This window comes from Triturus cristatus, chromosome 2_1, assembly GCF_964204655.1.
Source record: "Triturus cristatus chromosome 2_1, aTriCri1.1, whole genome shotgun sequence".
Lineage (NCBI taxonomy): Eukaryota > Metazoa > Chordata > Amphibia > Caudata > Salamandridae > Triturus > Triturus cristatus.
The window spans coordinates 368,316,728-368,339,239 of record NC_140581.1 but is presented as its reverse complement, the minus strand read 5'-3'; the positions used below and the strand labels follow the sequence as shown (position 1 = coordinate 368,339,239).

General features: G+C 46.2%; 1 protein-coding gene across 4 annotated transcripts in view; it reads right to left on the bottom strand.

Moving 5' to 3' along the window:
- The window catches only part of DDX4 (DEAD-box helicase 4), a 1,682,862-nt gene that overhangs the window by 1,035,572 nt on the left and 624,778 nt on the right, over positions 1 to 22,512 (bottom strand). For all 4 annotated transcript variants that reach the window (XM_085631316.1, XM_085631317.1, XM_085631319.1 and 1 more), the window contains exon 9: positions 11,060 to 11,197. In XM_085631316.1, coding sequence (XP_085487442.1) covers positions 11,060 to 11,197 — 138 coding nt within the window. The remainder of the gene's footprint in view (positions 1 to 11,059; positions 11,198 to 22,512) is intronic.

Below are 22,512 nucleotides of genomic sequence, written 5' to 3'. Positions count from 1 at the left end.
GATCCGATAATGGAGACTAGGGACTCCTGGCACGATGTTGTGCTGCCTGAGTAATAATGGAATCAGGTTTTGGCTGTGCAATAAGACAAGCAGGCGAATTTGCAGGGGCCTTGTTACTTTTTATCCAGTCGTGGCAGGACAGCAGGAATGGAATTCGGGTTCTGCATGAGCTTGAGACCCTCTTGCCAAATGAAATCGATGATGAGAATAGCCCGAACTTGTTTCTGTGGCTGATCAAAAGTCATACAAGAAACAATCCTCCTCTCTAGTGACCAAAGGGAGGTGAAATCGCTTTGCCGCCCTTTCCATGAGGACATAAAATCCACCTATGTCCACCGGTGGAGAATCAAGAGGAGCTGGAGCGGTGGGGGACGGTGTTTGTATCTGATAATTGTCCCATTCCGAGAGGAGGGATCTATCATCAAGCTCACCATCCTCTCTGTCAGCATCCTCCTCATCATTATCCTCCTCAACGACATGAGGAGTGACCTAGTGGTGTAACCGTGACGCCGATGAAGATGGCGTGGAAAGTGGTTCTACAGGAAGCGGAGGTGGAAGAGGCGCTTGTGGTGCTGGAGAGGCCTGGACTGAGTTCGGAAAACGACAGTAATGGTCATCCAGCATGAATTGAAGGTTGGAAATAAGGGACATAGGCATTTGCGCCATGGGAAAATCTGGTGCTGGTTGGTTGGTATGGTCTGAAAAATCCTCATACGCCTGTGTAGGAGAGTAGGGTCTGCTTTCTATGTTCACCCCCACTTTTTGCTTTTGCTTTACTGGTTTTCGACTTAGATGTGGCTGTGGGCCTGCTAATCAGACCCACAGCCCTGCTGTTCTCTCTCTAAATTGATACTATGTACTTTAGGTGCATAACCCATTTGGATAGGATCACCTTATTGGCCCCTGTACAGTGTACCTTAGGTACCCAGGGCATAGGTGTATCCTAGGCCTACCAGGGGCTGCAGCATGTATTATGCCACCCCTGGCCTGGCCTTCCATTATGACAACTGGCTGATCACTCAGCTGGGGCAAGGTCGTGTAATCACCCCTTGCTTCGGTGTAGTATTCCTATACCTATCTTATATATAGACACCTGTGTACCTATCAGCCACTCCTATGGCAGGCCTTAACAATCCTGGAGGCAGAGTGCTTGGTAACATGTGAGATGGTGCTCTAGCATGAGCTGAGCCTGTCTGCAGCTTTCGGAACCATGTCCTTATAGCTGTTCTATGATATAGCCTACCATATACTCTTAAAGTGCCTTATAATCTTAGACGGTTATGGTAACTATGGTTTGGCTTTATCAAAACATGTTGTGTAAGGTATCTAACACTTTGGAATAATACCCCCATCCCATTTCTGGGGATGAGGATATTATCCCTCCCTTCTAGAGGGAGAAGACATGTTGTAACCTACTTACCCGTTTAAAGTTAACCAGAGCCCCAGCATCACAAAATGGATGCTGCTGCCACGACACAAGTCTGACCTCCTGCTGCTGGGAGTGATCCCGGCAAGGAAGGCTTGGACAATAGGTTTCCTGCCTTGGGAGGTGCGAGCACCACCCCAGACAGGCCTTAGTGTATTGGGGCAGGGAGGGATGAAAGAAACTAGACACTGCCTGGGGCACACAAGGTGTCCCATGCATAGTCCAGTTCAAACCGGTGCTGGGGCACTCCAGCCCCAGTCCTGGCACGAAACTGGACAAAGGGAAGGGGGTGTAACCACCCCCCTCCCAGGTCCCACCCATAAGGCGTGACCTAGCAGGCAACCCAGCCCCCCAGATTTGGATAAGAGTGGTAGCTGGGCCCCAGGAGATTAGATTATCCTGAACCTGCAACTTGAACAGAAACTCTGGACCTTCGACATTCGACGAAAGAGGAAGACTGAAGAATCTCCCTTGTGGCCAAGGAGTGGCTACCCTGTGCAAACAGGCACCATTGCTTTGCTGAAGTTCTACGATGGACCGACTGCAGAGCCTGACCAGAGCCTTGACTTCCAGACTTCTCCGACCCTGATCCACATCCACAGCCGAGCTGAGATCCGTGGACGCGACGAGAGACGTGGGACCGGCTACCTGGGAAAAGTGGAGTGTATCTTCCAGCGCAGCTTCTGAGGTACCCTCGAAGTTGTGCACCGGGGATTGAGAAGCCCCAACCCCAAGCACCATCTGCACCAAAAATCGCCCCCCCCCCCCCCACACTCCACGAGTCCTGCGTGGGGCCCTTCTGCATTTTCCTGCTTGCCGCGTCTGTCCGGTTGCTTGCCCGTTGGCTAGCGGCCTTTGTGACGACACACCTTGAAATCTTAACCGCTGGTTTGGCTCCTCCAGACTGGCTCTCGCTTCTTTGCAAAAGAGAAGCACCCCAGACCTTCCTGGTCTGCACCAGAAGCAAGTCCAACGTTCTTCGTGTGTTCCGCTTGCCAAGGCTTGGTGAGTCCTAGTTCGACTTAGACGCCGCCGACAGCAAGAGCCTTCGTGGGACAGCTCGCCTCCTGGTCCTGGTCGTCCTCGACGCCTCCTGGTACCCGTGGCTGCAGCGATAAGCTTCACCCTTCACCTGCAATCTTCACGACATCGCCTGGTTCCTTCCTGGTTCCAAGTGGTCACTGGCTAGTGACCTTGACTCTGTCCCTTCTGCTTGCAGGAACCCTTCCTTCTTGATCCCGGCCTTGGTATCCACCGGACACTCTGCACTGACTGCCTGTCAGCAACTTTCCTTCAGGCATCCATAGAAGTCCACAACGAAACCCGACGCAAGTTCACACCTATGCACCCGCAGCCTGTGGGCTAGGTAACTTGGGTACTTCGGTGCTCACAAGGGTAGTGACTATCCTAGGGTCTAGTTTCCGAGTCTCGACTCTCTAGTTGCTTCAGAAGTGTCCTTAAACTGCTTATTTCAAAACTGTACTATTTCTATCGACTATACGCATTACGCGTGAGTGTTTCCACTCTGCACCTGAATCCCGTGGGCCTCCGACTTCCTAACTGTTGGTAGTGTAGTGTAGCCCCAGCGATTCCCTAGGACTAGGCCTATCCTATTTCCGTGACAGTGGTCCTTATACCACTTACTTAGTATATGGTTTGCGTGGCCCCTAGGGCCTAACTGTATTACTTACCTGTGTGACTTAATGTATGCTTAAATAAGACTGTGTTGTACTTACCTCGAATCTCAAAGAGTGCTGAGGGTTTGCCTAGAATAAATACATTCCATTTTTATATACATCTGTTGTGGTGTCCTTTCATTTGGTATTCAAGGGATTACATATGGTATAACAGCTGGCTTCACATGCCATTCAGAGTTTAGCCTAAGACTGCTCTTGTCCATGCTACCACTAGGATAGCTGGTCTATAAGGTTGACTTTACAACCAATCACCATAAGGGTTGTTTGGACTGATATAAGGTGTACACTAGAACTAGTGACATCATACATCAGGCCAACTTCTCACAGCCTGGTCGTCATCGAAATCCTGACATTTAATCAGAAGATCAGAGGAACTGCAAGCAGCCCGAAACAGGTCATCCTCCGCTGAATCGTCGTCACCAGCGTCACCAGAAAACAGTTCTGCTGGACGATGAGAAGCAGTTTGAATTGGCATCAAGACATCCAAAGAAGACTGTCGGAGTTGAAGCAGAGAACCAGTAGACTTCAAAGGAACTAGATCCATGGATGCAGCCGTCGACTGTTACCGTCGAAAAGAGATGTTGCCGCTGAGCCACCGTCGACGAAGCCACCGCTGACCATGCTGACCCTTTCGTCGATTAAGTGCGCATCGACGAATGCTTCTTATGCTTGGAAGACGCCGTCGACGAAGCCAAAGGCACCATAGACAACAGAGGTCTCACCTTCACAGACACCAACGTCGACGTCGCCAACGACAGGATTATAGCCGGCATCATAGACGAAGAAGTTGAAGTCGTCATTGTAGAGGCGACGACAAAAGTCCTCGTCGTCGGAGGGAGCGACGACGAGCTAGCCAGTTTTTTTAGGCAAAAACTGCTCAGACTGAGTCTTGGAGCCAAATCTCGGGGGCGTAGAGGGTGAAGACAGACTCTGAGGGGCAGGAAACACCCCTTTTGATGTTGAAGGCAGGTCTGTGGACTTAACATGATGTTTCTTCACCACCTTAGTCTTAGGAGAAACCTCAGACTCACTGGCTCTCTTAAAGGATGAAGCAGTCCGGACCAAGGAAACACTTTCCACATCTGACAGGGGGTTATCCATAGTCTTCAACTTCTGGAGCCACAGAAGAGACGCCCCCCCTCTGTCCTTTAAGGTCTTTTGTGAGAAAGTCCTGCAAATTTTACAATCCTTTACCTGGTGTTCAGGGTAGAAGCAAAAAATGAGGGTCCTCAGAATGAAGTCTGTTTTCCACATGTCCTACAGGATCTGAAGAAGGACTTCTTGGTTTTAGACATGACAAAAATAGTTGTTTGAGAAGAAAAATGAGAAAAAACTGAGCAGAGCTCAGGGAGACTCCCTTCACACCTCGTGCAGTAGAAAATCTGAGGGCCTGAGCCTCTGAGGAGAACATTCCAGAGGGTGCTAGCGCCCGATTGTCTGAAGTTAGGACTATTCACAATGACTTTGATAGGTTATCAAGGTGACAAGCTTTTCTTTTTATAAAGCTCTATGAATCAATGCTACTCTATGGTTTTTTTCTTACCTATACTATGGTTATGGTATTGCTACATTGCTATGTTATGTACCATGGGACTCTCACTTCAGCGACGGGGAATATTCAAGCATGTGAATCTATGAAAAACACCCCAATACTGGAGAAGTTTAGACTCCTTATCAGGAGCAGGGGCGTCGCCTGTAGTTAGAGAGTTAGCTCTCTTGCGGGCGTTACATACAACAAAAGAGTCTAAAGGTAATTGACCTTTTATGTACACATGGTCTGAAGGAGGGGGCTTGTATTTTTTAATCCACCCTAGGTGTCAGTATCCTGGCTCTAACTGGGTCTTTAAATACCTCGTCGGTATGTTTTAACATGCCATTCAGCATGGGTTAAGTGTTAGTCGACATTTGTGAGTGTGTGAATGTTTCTACAAGGAAATCCTCTTCTAGAGGCTGTGTATGCAGTTCCACCCCGTGATATTAGGCAGCCCTGTTCAGTTGTATAAAGCCAATGTTGTCATCAGGTGGGGAAGGTTTGGAGGAATACACATCAGGGTCCTTAGGGTGATCTGCATCCCAGGGATCAGTGTCATGTGGTATGTCCGGATCTTGTTGGGTATGATAATAGTCATCCCCATTCCCATCCCCGCCCCGATCCCCATCATCGTCATCCTGTGAGTCAGGTTACCATGGAGGTGGTGAATTTGATGGTGTAATGTGTAAATTGGGAACAGGAGGAGGAGAGGGAGGTATGTAAGGGGGAGTAGGGTTAGTAACCATCTCTTTTTCTTCAGAGGTATAGGGGCATCTCCTGGTAGATCTAACTTTTGTTTTTTACGAAGAGAAGCCAGAAGGTGTCCAGTTTCCGGATCAATACAAAGTCTTTTTTGTTTTGGATCCAGAGGTGTCTTCGGATGGAAGTTCCTTGGAAGGAGTATCTGTTCCTTTAGGAGTAGATTTCAGCATGGAAGATTTAGGCTCAGTGTCTTTGGGTGCCAAGTGTTTGGAATCCGAATGCTTAGTTTTAACCGGTTTAGGCTGTGGAGTCTTCTGAGTGGCATGTTTCGGCTCCAAACTTTCAGCGCAGAGGTTGTTGGCTCCAAACTTTTAGGTGTGGAGTGTTTCGGCTCCGAGGCTTTAGAGCTTGGACGATTTCAGTTCAGAGTCTTTTTTGGAGGGTTTCGGCTCTGAGGTATTCTGTGTTGAAGGTGTCTTCGGTGCGAGTAGGAATTGGCACGTTTCTCCTTATGTTTCGGTGCCGAAGATGTTGGGTCGGCACTGGAACGGGGCCGGCTCCAGCCAGAGCCTGAAAGCTTGTATTTCTGTTTCATAGCCGGGCTGGAGGACAGGGCATCTAAAACTTTTTCTCGGTGTCGACTGCAGGGCGAGGGTGATACCGGAGCCTTATCTTTTGTTTGAGTGGGCACATGGGTATCTGTACTCATGGTACGTTGACCCGGAGTGACGTTAAGGTCTTCCTCCATGTCGGAGTCGGCTTCTGACACGGAGACCAGTTCTTCTTCTTCTTAGGCTTTTGCGGCAGGACGCTGGTGTTCTAGGTCTTCACCAAAGATGTCCGGTACGGAGCTGCTGCTGCGTTGCATCTCGTGGCGTCGAGCCGGACGATCACAGATGGTCTTCTTCGATCGGAATGATCGACACGCTTCGCAGGATTTTTCTTCGTGTACCGGGGATAAGCAAAGGTTGCTGAAAGTGCGAGGAAACTTAGCAAGACAGCCAGGACATAGCTTGATCGGCGTCCATTCCATTGACTGCTGGTGTGGTCGGCACAGGAAGGCCTGACGGCCCGCCTCAAAGTTCCAGATCAAAGGTTTTCACTATGTAAACAATACGCGTCGAATGTGAAACCATGATCGAAAGACAATACCGTCGAGGGTAGAGGATTGCTCGTCGAAGGGGTTCAAAATGATACCTAACAGGAGCGCAGCAATACACATCCAAACCTGATGGCGGAAAAAAAACAATCATGGGATGGAGTCGATGCCCATGCGCACTATCACCGAAAGGAGTCACCACCTACCTCGTAACGGCAAAGACTTCTTCGAACAAAAACAAAGTGCAAACATCCGGACCCAACACCAGATGGCGATCTATGCTGAAGCATATTATCTACAGCTCATATGCCTCAAACATTCTATTTGTCCCACGGTTGTCCGTAGGCACCGGGTCATATGGTTTGTCGTATAGGTCTGTAGAGTGCATTGGGCTGCCCTGTCCATATGAAGAATGAGATCACCTCCTGTGAGGAAGTACCCGTCTGCACCAGACCGTTACGGCCCCCTCCGGGCCTGAACCCCCTCCAACGAACTCCCTTCCGGACTCTGCCCTACGGAACAGTGTCTACAACGCCCATGACAACGGCGACCCCGCCCCTCTCTCTGTTACAGGAACATTCCCCGAGAAACAGCAGACCGGAAGGACTACCCCTCGACCCCGGCAGCCCCTCCTCCCTGCCGGAAGCCCGAGCTATAAAAGACGGAAGAGGAGAACCAGCAGGCGTCGGAACATCGTGGCAGGAGGTATCGACTCGAGACGTGGAGAAGGAAGAAGAAGAAGGCGGAGAACCCGAAGAGTGGTCCGAAGACTGGTGGAGCCCTACGGAGGTAGCTGAAGAGCGGCCGTAACTCGGAGGAGAGTTACGGCGGAGCGCGCGAGTACCTGTTTCCCTTCTTTCAGCGCTAGGCGTTGTGTATAAAACGTCAACCCCAGTGTAAATATTCAGTCTACTCAAGACAACCCGAGTCACCGAACCACCTGTGTAGATAGTATATAGCACTGCATCCTGTAAATACCACCTTCACGACCCCCATTCCGAACACCTCTGGGCCTTTCTACCCCACCTTCGACCCTCTCTTCCTTTTCCCTCACGGTCCTTTTCTCTCCCATCTCACCCCTGGTTGTGGTTACGGCATAGAATAGCGAGTCTCAGCAGGACTAACGGCTCCCTTTTCCTTTCTCTTATTGCCCTACGAGGAAACACCTGGGACTTACCGAGCTTCGTCGTCCCCCTCTGACGTGACGGGCCTGAAGTATCGACATCGACGACCAAGGAGGAAGACCGTGGACCAACACATTGCCATTTTCGTTCCTGCTGGTGGATTTTTTCTGTTGTTGTGAACTCTTCATTCACCCCTTTCAACTGCTTTGTGTGCAATAAACCTCAACATTGCCCACTATATCCGGCCTCCTTGCCTGCTTTTCCAGCCCGCCGACCGCCCACGATCACACCTCCATGGAGGGCAGGAAGGATGGGAGGTCAGTGGATGTTGAGGAGGGGATGAGGAAGGACGAGGAATAAATGTTGTAGTAGGGGGCTGGTGCCCCTATCCTTATGCTTCTTAAGCTTAAGAGGTGATGGTGGCCTGAAAGCTATTTCCTCCTTAAAAGTGAGCCACCACTTCCGGGGCAGAGCCACTGCCGACTTCAGAGGCGGATTTATAGTGATTTTGTCTGAGGATGTATGAACAGGAGTTTCTATTGAGCATCCAACTCTTCCTTCAGGTTCCAGAGGATGGGTTGCTCTGCATCTTCAGAGCGTGCTTATGGAGGGTCTGCAAACTGGTTTATACCAGAAATCCTGGAGGACCGAACAGGAAAAGTCCCCATCATGACTATCACTGTCCAGCCAGTAGAGTGTGGTAAATGAGTGCAGAGAAAACCAAGTTGCAGCCTGGCAGATGTCCAGGACAGGAACTCCGTGAACTAATGCAGTGCTTGCAGCCTTGGCTCTAGTGGAGTGAGCATGCAAACCCTCGGGGCTGCTTCTGGACCAGTGTGTAGCAGATTTTAATACAATCCATCTTGAGATGGTCTCTTTATGCATGTCTTTTCTCTTGCCCTTACAACACAATGAAGAGTTGATCATCCACCCAGAACTTTTTGGTATGGTTGATGTAGATAGGGCATAGGTGCACAAGGGAGCCAGAAGGACATTATGAAAGAATACTAGCATTGCCTGGGTTAAAGCTGCAATGTACCTCAGAGTCCGGTGCATGATCTACCTCTGGACTTAAAACAAGGTTGAGAGCACGAAGGGCCCCTGTTATGCTTATGCAAATCGCGGGATGGCTTCTGCCTAGAATAAGCCCACTTGGAAGGCTAACAGGTTGAAGGTGAACTAAAGCAGGACCTGATGTTGCATCCAGAATTAGAGAGGCACTGATTGTGACCCGGAGCCACAAAGTGTTTAGGTTCCCCTGTTCTTTATGGCCATAGCATGCATACCCGCAAAACTTCTTGCAGGACTTGGAGTCAAACAGACATCATGAGGATTCAAAATCGACATCTATTTGAAATAGAAATGGTGACATTTAAAGCTGGACAGCTTTAAGGAGGACCTTTTCCCCAAAATGCGGCATCTTACAAACTGTTAACAGAAAGTTCTGAGGAAAGCAACACCAGATCCACATTCCACAGTATAAAAAAAACTGACATCAGTGCTTCAGGGGGTGCTTGCGCGGTACTGTGATGTATGTCCAGAGCGTGCTTTGTGCAGTACTGTGACGTAAGTCCAGAAGCACTGCACAACCTAACAGCGCAGTAAAGCTTTTACAGTTTCTGAATCTAGTCCAGCTTCTGCCAGTAGCCAAGAAGCAATAAGCGTGCAGGTAGAAGTATCCATCCAAAAATTACTCTTGCTGGGAAGTAACATTTGAATAATACTGGAACACCTCTCCGGGGACTTATGAGTCTTCTGACCAAGAAAACATCAAGTTCATAACTGATGTAGTTAGGACGAGGCCCTCAGAACAGTGCAGGGCATTCTGACAACACAGCTAGTATGCTTACGGTTACAGAATATTTGCATAACAGTTCACCAATTACTTGCTGTCTTGGGGAATTAAAGAGGATTCAGCCTTTGTAGTGGTTTTCACAAGCATTGGGTGTTTTTTAATAATCAAACCTACCTAGTTCAGAGCGTACAAGGGATTAGCTCCAAGTTGCGATTTGAGGTAAGAATGCAGCATGACAGGGTCAATCCTGACCTCCCATAATAGATTTCCCTTGGCCCGAACAAATTTCAGGTTAACTAGTGTAGCATTGAAGAACAGCAAAAACAGATCAGTTTCATTCCATGAAGCTCCAAAGAACACAACCAGAGTGTTTGTGTTAGGAATCTACCATTAGTACTGAAAGGAGTGCCATCACTGTTTTAGCATTCTTGAAAGTCAAAGGCAGGCAGCGGGGAACATGGAAGATCAGTTTCGGTTTATGGGAATCCAGTGTGCTCTCAGTCAGCAACATTACAGGACTAACAACTTCCTAGAAGTCGAAAAAAGCTCCTTTCTTCCACAGAAAGCCAAAGTCACTGGTTTTACAGTGATTCATAGCTATCATAAGAAAGTGTCCCAGTGTTTAGTGGTGTAACACGAAATAAAACTCATGAAAATTTGCCTACTATATTATGCATACAATTCAACTTATTCTACATTAAAAAAACTAGGTATTGTGAATATTTGAATATGCTAACTGTAGACACCCTGTCAGACCTCAGAATATATACACTAAATGGGCATACAATAATAAAACTGAAGAAAAGTGATGAACCATTGCAAATCATATATAACAAATGAAACTCATATGCCATTAAGAAAAAATCGTCAGATCCACAATTTGAAGCTCTCCATCAAACCCATTGTAAGCTATTGCATGCTGGAGGGTATACGTGTTCTGATGGACCTCTTGCGAGTAACATTGGGGTTACGTTCCTCTAATATCAATGTTTTGCAAATATGTAAAAAAGGTTCTTAGAATGGAAAGCTCTCATTCAAAAATTCCAATTACATGTATACTGCCTCCATTCGGTATTTGGATAGAAAATCCCAGTGGAAAGACAGGAGGTGTGCAATGACTGCACTCTGTATGCCTCCCACTGCCTTTCATCAAGGTTCCTGCTGTGGACACTATTAACAGTCCATGGTTGTAAAGGCCTAACTGGTAGTTCAGAACTTCCTGCGACTGATGTGGCCCCTTGACAATTGAGGGGCCTCCTCATTCAATATGGCGTAGTATGTTTCTGACTTTACTAGGAAGGGCATAAAATTCACAGAAAAAGTACAAGAAAGCAGAGGAACTCCTATTTTTCATCCCGTTTTTATATTCCTCCGCATCACTTTCCCAAGTCTTTCTGCAGGTTTATACTGCCATCGTATAAAATGTACTGGCGACTCACACCATGACAATGGGGAATGAATCAAAGATGTAAATGACTGAACGATCCAATTCTAGAAAGTCCGGAGAGCAAGGTGTGCAAGCAGATAAGTTAAATAGTTCTCACCTTTTACCTTAAACCTCTCAATCAAGTTTTTGTGAGGGGCGTAGGCTTAAGCTGCAAGTCAGGTAACACACTGAAAAGTTCCATCATTCATAGAGCACATCAACAGTAAGTATAATATGGTTCAGCAATAACTTAACTCACTTCGACCAAATCCTCCACGTGTGCCTCGGACAGCAGCTCCTCTTCCCCTTCTTTGACCGAAAGTATCTTCAGAGTGGCTAAATCCTCTACCTGCACTTTTTTCTCCAAACTCCTCTTCTACATTTCCATCTCTAAAACCTTAATTAAGATATTAACATTGGTAAACAAGATTTTAAAGTCAATAATAAGAACAAATGTAATCAAATCCAAACCATCCTGTATACACAGTGAAATTCCTACAAACAGTTAACTGCTGCAAACAAAACACCAATTTACAGCTGGTAGAAGTTGTGAGACTAACATGATTATACTTGCAAAAGTCACAGAATTATGTGTAAATATGGAAGGAAAAATAAAAAACAAATTTCATGGTGTTCTGGTCAGAAAATGTGAGCGTTAAGTACTCTGCTGAAGAACAAGCAACTTACCATTGTTAATGCTCTTTCTGGTGCATATTTTATCTAACCACAGATTCTTAATCTTTGGACTATCCACAGGTGCCAGACTGGATCGGGATGATTTAACAGCAATGCTCTGCTCGCCAATAGGTGGCGTTGTGGCTGCGCCAGACATTATTCTGCCCCAGCTGTGATGAATGTGGCTGTGTGTATGTATATATTACCTAAAGGCAGTCGCCAGTAGGTAGCTATAGTTAGGACCAAGTTTCCATAGGAATAGTATTTTTTGTTTGGCTTATAACTTTGGCGTCGTTTGATGAATCTTCATGACATTTTCCAAACTAATTCTTTATTCATATCAGCTCGTATGTTGAAAGTGTGGGGGTGATTCGTCAAGGGTGGGCCGAGAAAAAAGGGGGGTCCCAAAACTATTTTCTCCATGTTAATTTCCATAGGAAACTTTAGACAAGGCTACAGGTCGAACAAGTGAACGGAATTACCCCAAATTTGGCAGGGAGAACGTCTTTGTCTAGAAAGCACGCTTTTGTTTATTTGGTGTAATTCTGTTCAGTAGTTTTGAAGAAATATCGAAATTTACAGATATCGATATTTGGGAATTCTGCCTTCTGATTGGCTGAGGGGTTACGAGCACGAGCTTGCTGCATATTGGCTGCGAGCGGTGCAAGCGGTTGCAACTAGGTAGTGTTAGCAGCCATTTTGTGATTCCGTTGAAGCGAGTAAGGGGAAAAAGGGCAAAAAGAGGAGGAAAGAGGAGGGTAGGAGCGCTGAGAGGTGGGTAGGGTGTGCTACACAGGGAGTGTGAAGGGAAGTATTCACCCCTAGGGGTGTGAAAGTGCTGTTTTGTCCAGAGTGAGAAGGTGCCGAGGTGAGGTGCCAGTACACTCGGAGATGAAACAGTGAGCTGATTGCTGTAAACTGATGTGCTCTAGGCGCTGTAGCATACTGGTCGCTGTAACATAGCTGTGCAAGTCGTGTTACTATGGGTTTAGACTATAGCAGGACAAGGAAAGCAAACTACTCACCCCTACCAGTCTGAAGACTCAATTGGAGTGTTTTAGCAAGCAGGAATAAAGAAATAATCGTGAAGAATATAATGCAGATGGTTGCAATGCCACAGAAGACAAATTGTGAAATCCGGTGTGTTTAAGAAAGTGGCTGTGTGGGATAAAGCGATGGAGTCTGCAAATTATGTAAAAAGTGTCTTTATTTAAGTGCCATAAAGGGAACCACTGGTGCAAGAGCTAAGGCATCCAGCTGAGGCAAACTCCAACCGCTTCTACAGTATTCAAAACTAAGCTCCTGCATCAGTCAAATCCACATTACATGCTACAGTTCTATGTGACAAACAATAACTATTAGACATGAATGACTAATTGTAGAATGAAAATAAAGGTAGGATAGGATTACCACACTCTGCCAACCAGTTCCTAAACAATGCCGTGTTTATTTGATCTTGATCGCCAGCTCGTGAGCAGAGGCTGAGGATGAGCTAATTTGTGTGAAAGGGCTACGTGGATAACAGGCAGGCAGAGAGACGTGTGTACAAAGAATATGGTTTCAAAATTAATGTTGGGTTTAGGCTAATTTAGCAAATAAATAGCGTATTTGCATAGGCCATACATCATACATCCCTGGTTAGTGTGGAGACGCAAGGGCCAATAATCAAAACACAGTTCAAATGCATAAGCAAACTTAGAAACTTATTATATGAAAATAGTTCAATTGAAGTGTATTAAAAAAATGTATAGGAAAAAGTCAAAAAAGTTGGAAAAAATCAATCCAAGAACAAGTTAATTGCTTACAAGTCTTGGAGATTGCAGTCCGGATGTTCTTCAGCGGCTTGAGATGCGTAATGTTCCAAGAGGCGATTGTTGCAATCGTGTGAGAAAAGCGAAGCGATCCAATTCATATCCGCGAAGGGACAGTAATCTCCATCAAATGTTGGAGCAGCAATTTGAATTGGCAGGCAATCTGCGATGTTGTCAAAGGTCGCACGCTGCAGGAGATCTTTCGCGGATGCGCAGAAATCCCATTCAGCCAGGATACCTTTTTGCACTGCAACCGCCATTGCTCCACTGCCGGAACAATCAAGTTCATGTTTTTCAAGATACTCCATTACCTGCTGGATATCGGGAGCGTTTGCTGGGATGTTGGCAAGGCATAGATCCATTTACCAGTCGATTGGGAAAGTTTTGCAATGAAAAGATGGTTGCACGCAGATTGTATATGTGTAAATAAATGTCATGTTGTAGCTGGCTCCGATAATAGATAGAGGAAGGCAGCCGAAAAGTTGTTCAATTTCTTCACTGTATTGATGTAGCTTCGCGTAGAGATGTATTCTATTGGACATGCTTGTTACCCAAGGGAGCGCAGCCATTTTTAACAAACTAAAATAGTAGTAGGATAGCCGCAAACAGAGCGAGAATTATGGGCACTGATCCTATTAATCCAGAGATGATGGAATGAATGAAGTTGGTATTAGACTAAAAACAGTTTGAAAGCCTGTCAGAAGGCCGGAGGAGACAGTGTTAGAAAAGTGTGCCAGACCTTAAATGTCAGATGTGTAGAAAATTGTGTAACAATTCACAAAGTGTAATGGGAGGTTCGTATTTAAAAGGGAGTGTATTTCACTTGAAATTCGTGCTATCTGCAGTCGATAAATTACTTTTGGAGAAGTGAGGGACACTTCTGTTTGAAACAAAAGCGCTTTCAGTTTGCTCGGTTTAATAAAATCTGTTTTCAAAGTTGGTATTTATTGAAGGCCAAGTTGAACTTTGGGAGTTACTTTGTGTGGGTGGGAATAGAGATTGCCAGAGGAAGTTATCCGGTTTGAAACTGTAAGGACATATGGTATGCCAGCTCACATTGTGTAGCAGTCCGTGTTATTAAGAAGCAGAGAACTGCCGTTAGAAAGTTGTGTGAATGTTGGTCTGATTGTAGGAGTTGGCGTGCTTTTAAGCAAACACGCAAGATTGGGGGCTGTAAGCTTAGAAGCGTTGTGCAGTTGGACATTCTTGCATAGTGATGAATGACTGCCATTGTGCTCCCACTTTTCACCTGTGAGAAAAACTTCGGTATCCTCTTTAAGACAGTGATATGTAAATGGGAGACACCACTGCTCGTAAATAAACGCACTATCGTATATAATCACATACAACATGATAAACACCATGTACACCTAACAGACACAACAACACTACGTACTGTGGGAACCATGGCTAGCCATGTACAAAAACCAATAGCACCTCTGCGACAATGCATAATGCGGGGAGAGATGGGAGCAAAGTATGTGTGAAGGTGGCAAGTGATTCTCGATTATAAAAGTAAACAATGAAAAGTGTTGATGGGATGTGTCGGAGAGACTGGAGTATGCAGAGCACAGACATGTACATATGAAGATACACAGATGGTCTATTGAGTGAAGTGGACAGTGGACGCAAACATGATAGTACAGTCAGTAGGGAGGATTACGAAAACATTGCGCGTACCTGCCCCCTCCCCCCCTCAAATCTTTAGCGTAGCGGGCTGGCTCGGCGTACGCAAGGCTAGCGTACGGGTATGAATAAAAGGCACGTTTCTCTGGGTGTGGTTCTCTTACGGAAGGGAGAACATGCCTGTCAGGTCTGCGCAGCTTACACCACCACGAGGCTGACGCTGTGAGCGAAGGCGGCTGCGGGAATAATGATCTCAGCCTGCTGGTCCCCAGAAACATTCATGGCCGCTGCAACGCACATATGCCCCATAGTTAATAAAACAAATTTTGTTGCGCGCTGCATGGCATTTTGCGATGCAGCGCGCGCAAAGGAATTCGTTTTATTTATTTAAATGTGCACTTACCTCCGTTCATCCATATTCCGGTGTTTACATTTACCCACCCTGCTCCTCCCCCGCCCCGCCTCACCGCCCCACGGAACTCCCTCCACGGACCGCTACTGGCTGGTTTACACTCACCCCACACGCATTCAGCACAGATGTCACTGGCTATATGACCCTGGTAATAAAAAGGAGTCGAGCGCACGTGCCCATACCCACTTCCACTATCTATCTGTGTTCATTATCTATGCATGATACTGCCCCTGGGCCGTACCACATTACATGGTGCTGTGGACAGCGTATGCAACCATGTTACCTCTGGCAGTGGGGAAAAGTTATGTAGCTTTTACATGCATGGCTATCATAGGTGGAAGGCTACTTTACAGACAATGAACATTGATGAAGATGATGGTTGCATGTTGTGTGTAGTGTCAGATATGTGTATCTAGCAAAAAGTTTTCAAAAAAGCTCTGTAAGCAGAAGAGGAGTCTCTCATCAAACGCTGTAGAGAGAATGACAAAATGGGTGGGGTCCTCCAGCTGTTACAATGGGAAATGTTATGCACCAATGAAATGCTTTTCTTTAAGGTGACATGGCAATCATGCACCGAGCGCGCAAGGAGGCCGCATCCAACGCAATTTTGAAAAAATATATTTACCATAATAAAAGTTTATTACAGATACAAATATATAAATGTTTAAAATATTTTAGATTATCTCTTGTTCTCATATACACTTTAAACGTATTTAGATATAGTTTGGAAACAAAAAATAAAATGAGGGAATAGCGTTCCCGGCGCGACACCATACGTCTATGACGTAACACATGGCCTGGCAGCGTGCAGTCGCATACGCAACGCGCAACGGGCGTGACCCCATACATACATTACGTAAGGCGCAGCTTGGTACTGCGCACCCATCGCATACCAAAGTAGCAGCTGGTGCGACCACATACATATATGATGTTATGCGGGACGCGGTGCCACAAACCCGTCAGATACGAAATGCGCATCCTTTACGAATTTAGCAATATGACAGATAGGATTCGCGTGCTGGTGGAGCTTGGGGACTTCAGTTTTCTCAAAAATACAATGTACATACTTTTTTTTTTGAAGATTTAAACATTACATATTTTTCAAATAAAAAAAAAAGGATAATAGAGTTCCAAAATCTTACAAAAAAAAAAAGAACATAGGTTTTATAAATATTAAAATATGAAATTAACATTTAAAAAAACCTTTGAAATTCAATAAAAAAACATAGGTTTTACAGACGTTATAGTTAGGAATTAGCATTTAAAAAACCTTCTAAATTCACAGACAAAAACATAGGTTTCAGGGGCATTATAGTTAGTTGGACATTTGACTCATATAAAACCAGCTAAATTCGCACGTTCTAGTTAGTTGAGCAAACTATAACTCGCGCACCCGCAATGCACTGGTGATGACGTCACATATTACATCACTCATGACATGGTCAGTGACATCACTGATGACTTCATCCACCTAATAATCTGATGCACATACTGATGGCCTAATATAAACTTTGATACACAAACTCTAAAATACAGACTACTATTTTTGAAGCCATACACACAACAATGCCACTCTACACTCACGTCCACTCACTTATACATGCAGTTACTCAATATTGTACTATAATATGCACTTATACACCTATACATACAGTCACAGTCCGCCACTCATCCATAGTTACTCACAGACCTAGTCAGTCATGCAATGAATCAATGACATACCCATTTACTCATGTATACAGTTACACACCAACTGCGTTATTTATACACACACCATATCACTTATTTATGCAGACACTTAACACATACTTATACAATCACTGATACAAGCAGACACTCTTATACACCCACTCTTCAAATAACTTACTCACGTATAGTCATTTATATATTCCAACACTCACATATACTGCCTTAAAACATATGTAGTTACTCACACATATACCAGTGAGACATTCATTCACTCACCAACACACCCATACACACACACTACCTCACCCATACAGCCCTTCCCAGATGTACTTTTGAATCCATACAACCAGTAAATCACCCACTCAGACATGTATGCACAGAGTCACACACACCCCCACCCACCCACACAGACACTCAGACAACAAATCAATAACCCATATAGACACTCATGTAGCTACTGACCAACCCATGCAGCTGTTTATACACCAACTGAGACACTATTACAGACTTTCACACAGTTTAGTCACTAACGCATTCTGTAACACATGTTCAATCACTCACTTATACAGTCAGCCATGCACCTACTAAATAATCCATTCAGGGACTTGTAAATTCACTCTTTAATACACCTTGGCATAGATATATATGAAAAATATTCACCCTTTACAGAAACACATTCACTGGATGATGTCATGAGTGATGTCACTGACAATGTCATGAGTGATGTAATATGTAACATCATCACCAGTGCATTGAGGGCGCACGAGTTAGTTCGCTCAACTAACGGGCACATTTCTCTGGTTTTACAGTAGTCAAATGTCCAACTAACTACAACGTCCCTGAAACCTATGGTTTTTTTCAGTGAATATATAGATATGTTAGACTTATTTCATTATTACAATTCACATCGCAAAGTCTACCCGTGGGTTAAATAGTGGTGAGGAATGGTCAGTACATATAGGTACATAATTGAGATCATTTGTAAGTTTACCTAACTGGTATTCATATTGAAGCTCACCTGAAACAGTCTCTACGGCTGTGGAAACTATTGTGTCTCAGCAAAGATTAAATGTAAATAAGTGATTTGGATTAGATATCTAAAGCTGCTTTGCGATGTTGAATTGTAATAATGAAATAAGTCTAACAAGGAGACTGAAAAGAGTAAGAGTAAGTTTGTAATGTTGAAATGCTAATGTGAAAGGAATTAACTCTTGTGAAACGGATATGTAGAAAGGACATGGGCCGATCCACGGCGTGATATAAATTTTGCACCATGTTCGAAAATTGACAAACAGTTGATATGTGTAGATGGGTTTATATAAACTTACATCTTTTGAACACTGTAAAGGTGCAATAACATATGTATGTTCACCCATTACAAAATGGCGCTGATATTAGAGCGACCATATGAGTCCTTTCTTTATTTTGCTGATGAGGGTTATGTTGAAAAACATGGCGTTTCCGATGTGCTGGTGACATCGCGAAAGGCATTCTGCCGAAACGCGTCTGTTGCTGGTCATTTGGCTATTTCAATAAATTGTGTTCAAAACGCCCCCAGAGTGCGACATTCCTTTTGACAAAAGAAAAGGAGCCGAGCGAGATATATATATATATATATATATATATATATACATACACACACACACACATATATATATATATATATACATACAGACCCCTTCACCCCCCTGCACACAGATGATAGCTTGTTTCTTAACTCTGTCCACACTCTCAGACATTGAGCACAACAATAATCAGTGATAACGGTATGCAGATTCCTTGAGCGGGACCATTTTTTACCGGAAAGACCATTTCACAGAATGGGGAGGAATCTGCTTCAAGATAGAGTATTCACCAGAAAAAGTGTTACCAAATGGGAGTCATTTCTTTCGATAAAGACTTCTAACAGCGATTAGGCCCCTGTATTTAGAACAGATACCATAGCAGTACATCCTAAGGTGCCAAGTCTGTGGAATGACTAAGATAAAAAAAACAAAATGCTGCAGGACTGAACAGGCCAAATGTCTTTCCCTTCCAACCCATCAAGGCAGCAGCGCTTTGCCTTTCTTTGCCTCAGATAACCCTACAAAGAGAGTTCATTGCCTAACGGGTGAATTTTGGTGCGCTCAAGGAAAATGCTAAAGGCTTGCTTAGGGACAATCGACTCTCCTCTTTCAAAGGATTAGGAGGGGCAAAAAAAGGAGGGATAGTGATAGAATGTCCAACATGAAACACAGTAAACATTTTATGCTATAAGACTGCTTTGGTCAGCAGTACTACTTTGTCTGGGAAATGAGGCTGCTCCTAGAGTACCTGTAGTTAGCTCTTCCAGTGAGCCAAGTCACAATGACCAGTAGAACAAGTTACTTGCCTTCAGTAACATCTTATCTGGTAGTGGCTCTGACTAGCCACAGATTCCTTACCTTAGAATATTCCACCTGCATCAGACTGCATCCAGAAAATCTTGAACAGTATCTTTGCATGCAGTAGTTGGCGTACAGTTCAGCATCGTGAAAGTTGTCTGTGCCCAATGTAGTGCCTACATAGGTGCCAACCAAGCATGCTGACAGTCTGTTCTGACTACTTCCATGCCAGAAGAACAAGTTACTTACCTTCGGTAACTATGTATCTGTAAGAAACATTAGTTAGTTAGATTCCTCACCTTAGAATATCCCCAGGCGTCAGGCTGGATCCGGAAAGATTTTTGTAGCAATACCCCTTGCGCGTCAGTAGGAGTCGTCTGCGGCTCCGCGTCCGTCGTCGGCGTCGTGCGCCGGAATGACGTTGGAGTATTTAGACGCCGCCCTCGCGCACTGACGTCAGTTCTAATACATAGCTTTCCGCGCCAGGGACGCTGAGCCATGCAAGAGACCGACACTGGTGCCAAAAAATCTAGGGCCCTGAACAGGAGAACCTTAACCCTAGATGGCGGTTCGCAGACCGGGTAGGCTGGGTGGGTCGGTGAGGAATCTAACTTACAGATACATCGTTACCGAAGATAAGTAACTTGTTCATCTGAAAGAAACACGTTAGTTAGTTTCCTCACCTTAGAATACATACACCAGCAATACCAACCCCGGAGGTGGGCCTGCGAACCAAGATCACACCAGAAAGTCCTGGAGAACAGAACGGCCTAAGTGGCCATCTATCCGGACTTGGCTGTCCAGGCAATAGTGCTTGGCAAACGTGTGCAGTGAAACCCACGTTGCCGCCTGACAGATGTCCTGCAAGGGGACTCCCCGTCCCAGGGCAGTTGTCACCGCTGTGGCCCGGGTGGAATGGGCTCTCAGCCCAACAGGAGGGACCGTTTTCGCCAAGGAATAGCAGAGTTTAATACACAACACGACCCATCGCGAGATGGTCCACTTGTGCACAGCTTTACCCGTCTTAGCACCTACATATGCAACAAAAAGTTGGTCGTCCACCCGGAACTGTTTTGTGCGTTCCAAATAAAAGGACAGCGCACGTTTTGGGTCCAGACAGTGGAGCCTCTTCATCTTTTGAAGGATGCGGAAAGAAGGTGGGCAGCGTGACAGATTGCCCGATGTGAAAGGGAGTCACGACTTTAGGAAGAAAAGAAGGACATGTCCGGAGGACAACCTTATCCGGATGAACCGAAAGGAAGGGAGGCTTAGCTGACAGAGCCTGGAGCTCACTCACCCGCCTAGCGGAGGTGATCGCCACCAGGAAGGCAGTTTTCAGAGTCAGACGAAGTGGACAGTTGTGAAGGGGCTCAAAGGGAGCGCACATCAGAAAAGTGAGAACAAGGTTTAAGTCCCACTGAGGCATTACGAATGGAACAGGAGGGAACATATGAGTAATGCCCTTAAGAAAACGGGAGACAACAGGGGACTTGAAAAGAGAAGGCTGATCAGGAAGCCATAAGAAAGGAGAGATTGCAGCAAGATAACCCTTCAAGGTGCGCAGAGCAGAGCCCTGCTGGGCCAAAGAAAGAAGAAAGAGGAGAACCTCAGAAAGAGGGGCACAAAGGGGATCCAGAGCCTTTGCTGTGCAGCATGCCACAAATTTGTTCCACCTGCAGGCGTATACCGTCTTTGTGGAGGGACATCTGGCTGCCAGAATGACATCACAGACTTCAGGAGGCAAGTCAAATGGCATCAACTGTCGCCGCTCAATCAACACGCATGGAGGTGGTGGCTGGACAGGTTCGGGTGGAGGACCGTCCCCTGCTGCTGCGACAGAAGATCCTCCCGAAGGGGCAGACGTATCGGAGGATCGGTCAACATACTGAGTAGCTCGGGATACCAGTACCTTTGTGCCCAATCCGGAGCCACCAAGATGACTTGGGCCCGGTCGCGCCTGATCTTCAGCACTCTGGGCAGAAGTGGTATAGGCGGAAAGGCGTACAACAGACCCCAACTCCACTCGCGACGAAAAGCGTCTCCGAGCGAGTGCCGCCTTGGAAATTCCAACGCGCAGAACTGCTGACATTGCACGTTCTCTTCGGTGGCGAATAGATCTAACCAAGGCTCTCCCCAATGCTGAAAGAGACCTTACGCCACTTCGGAGTTCAGACGCCATTCGTGATCCATCATGCACCGGCGGCTGAGTTCGTCTGCTCTGGCATTCAGAGAGCCCGCCAGATGTTGAACCACCAGGGTGATGCCCTGATGTTCCAGCCATGTCCAGAGGCACAGAGCCTCCTGACAAAGGGTCCATGACCCCACCCCACCCTGTTTGTTGCAATACCACATGGCGGTGGTGTTGTCCGTGAACACCTGCATGACACTTCGCCGGACAGAGGGAAGGAAGGCTTTTAGTGCAAGTCGGATCACACTCCGCTCCAAGAGGTTGATAAACCCGGAACAGCGCCGAATCGAGAACCGCCCCAATGAAAAGGAGCTTTTGGGAGGGATTCAGGTGCGACTTCGGCACATTGATGGAGAACCCCAGTGAGTGCAGGAGGTCGGCCGTAGTCTGGAGGTGGGAGACGACTTGCTGGGGCGAGCCCGCCTTCAACAGCCAGTCATCGAGAAAGGGGAAGACTGGAACCCCTGATCGGCGCAGATGAGCTGCAACCACCGCCATCACTTTCGTGAACACCCAAGGGGAATTGGTGAGGCCGAAGGGGAGCACGGTGAACTGAAAGTGCTCCTGACCCACCGTGAACCGCAGGTAACGCCAGTTGGCCGGCAGGACGGGATGTGGAAATAAGCGTCCTGCAAGTCCAATGCTATCATCCAGTCTTCAGGGTCTAGGGCAGCCAGAACCGGAGCTAAAGTGAGCATCTTGAAACGGTCCTTCCGGAGGAAGGAGTTTACGCTCCTGAGGTCAAAGATCGGGCGTAGGCCCCCTTTGCCCTTCTTGGGAACCAGAAAGTAGTGGGAACAACAACCACGACCTACTTCCGGACCAGGAACGCGCTCGGCGGCCTCTTTGGCCAAGAGGGCCGAAACTTCCTCTTGTAGAAGATGCAAATGATCCCCCGACATATGGTGGTTCAGCGGTGGCATGGCTGGAGGGGTCGTCTCCAAGGGG